At 51.9% G+C, this 239-nt stretch overlaps 1 protein-coding gene across 1 annotated transcript in view; it reads left to right on the forward strand.

Annotated features, from left to right (window-relative positions):
- EMH_0089760 (uncharacterized protein) overlaps positions 1-102 on the forward strand; it is a gene marked incomplete at both ends in the record, with an annotated part of 717 nt that extends 615 nt beyond the window's left edge. Inside the window, one exon of the mRNA XM_013501471.1 lies at positions 46-102. Within this exon, the coding sequence (XP_013356925.1) occupies positions 46-102 (57 nt within the window). The remainder of the gene's footprint in view (positions 1-45) is intronic.
- Positions 103-239: the final 137 nt, after the last annotated feature.

Below are 239 nucleotides of genomic sequence, written 5' to 3' on the forward strand. Positions count from 1 at the left end.
GGTGTACATACACCTCAATTTGCTGCTAGATGCATGCTACGTCAGAAGCAGCAGCAGCAGCAGCAGCAGCAGCAACAGCAGCAGCAGCAACAGGAGCAGTAGCAACAGCAGCAGCAGCAGCAGCAGCAGCAGCAGCAGGAACAGCAATAGTAGCAGCAAAATAGCTGAGCAGCAAAAGAAGCATCAATATTAATAGCTGCATATACACCTCGTGCTGCTGCTGTCGGCAGCAGTTGCTG

The sequence above is a fragment of the Eimeria mitis genome, genomic scaffold, assembly GCF_000499745.2.
Source record: "Eimeria mitis Houghton genomic scaffold, Emh_scaff6932, whole genome shotgun sequence".
Taxonomy (NCBI): domain Eukaryota; phylum Apicomplexa; class Conoidasida; order Eucoccidiorida; family Eimeriidae; genus Eimeria; species Eimeria mitis.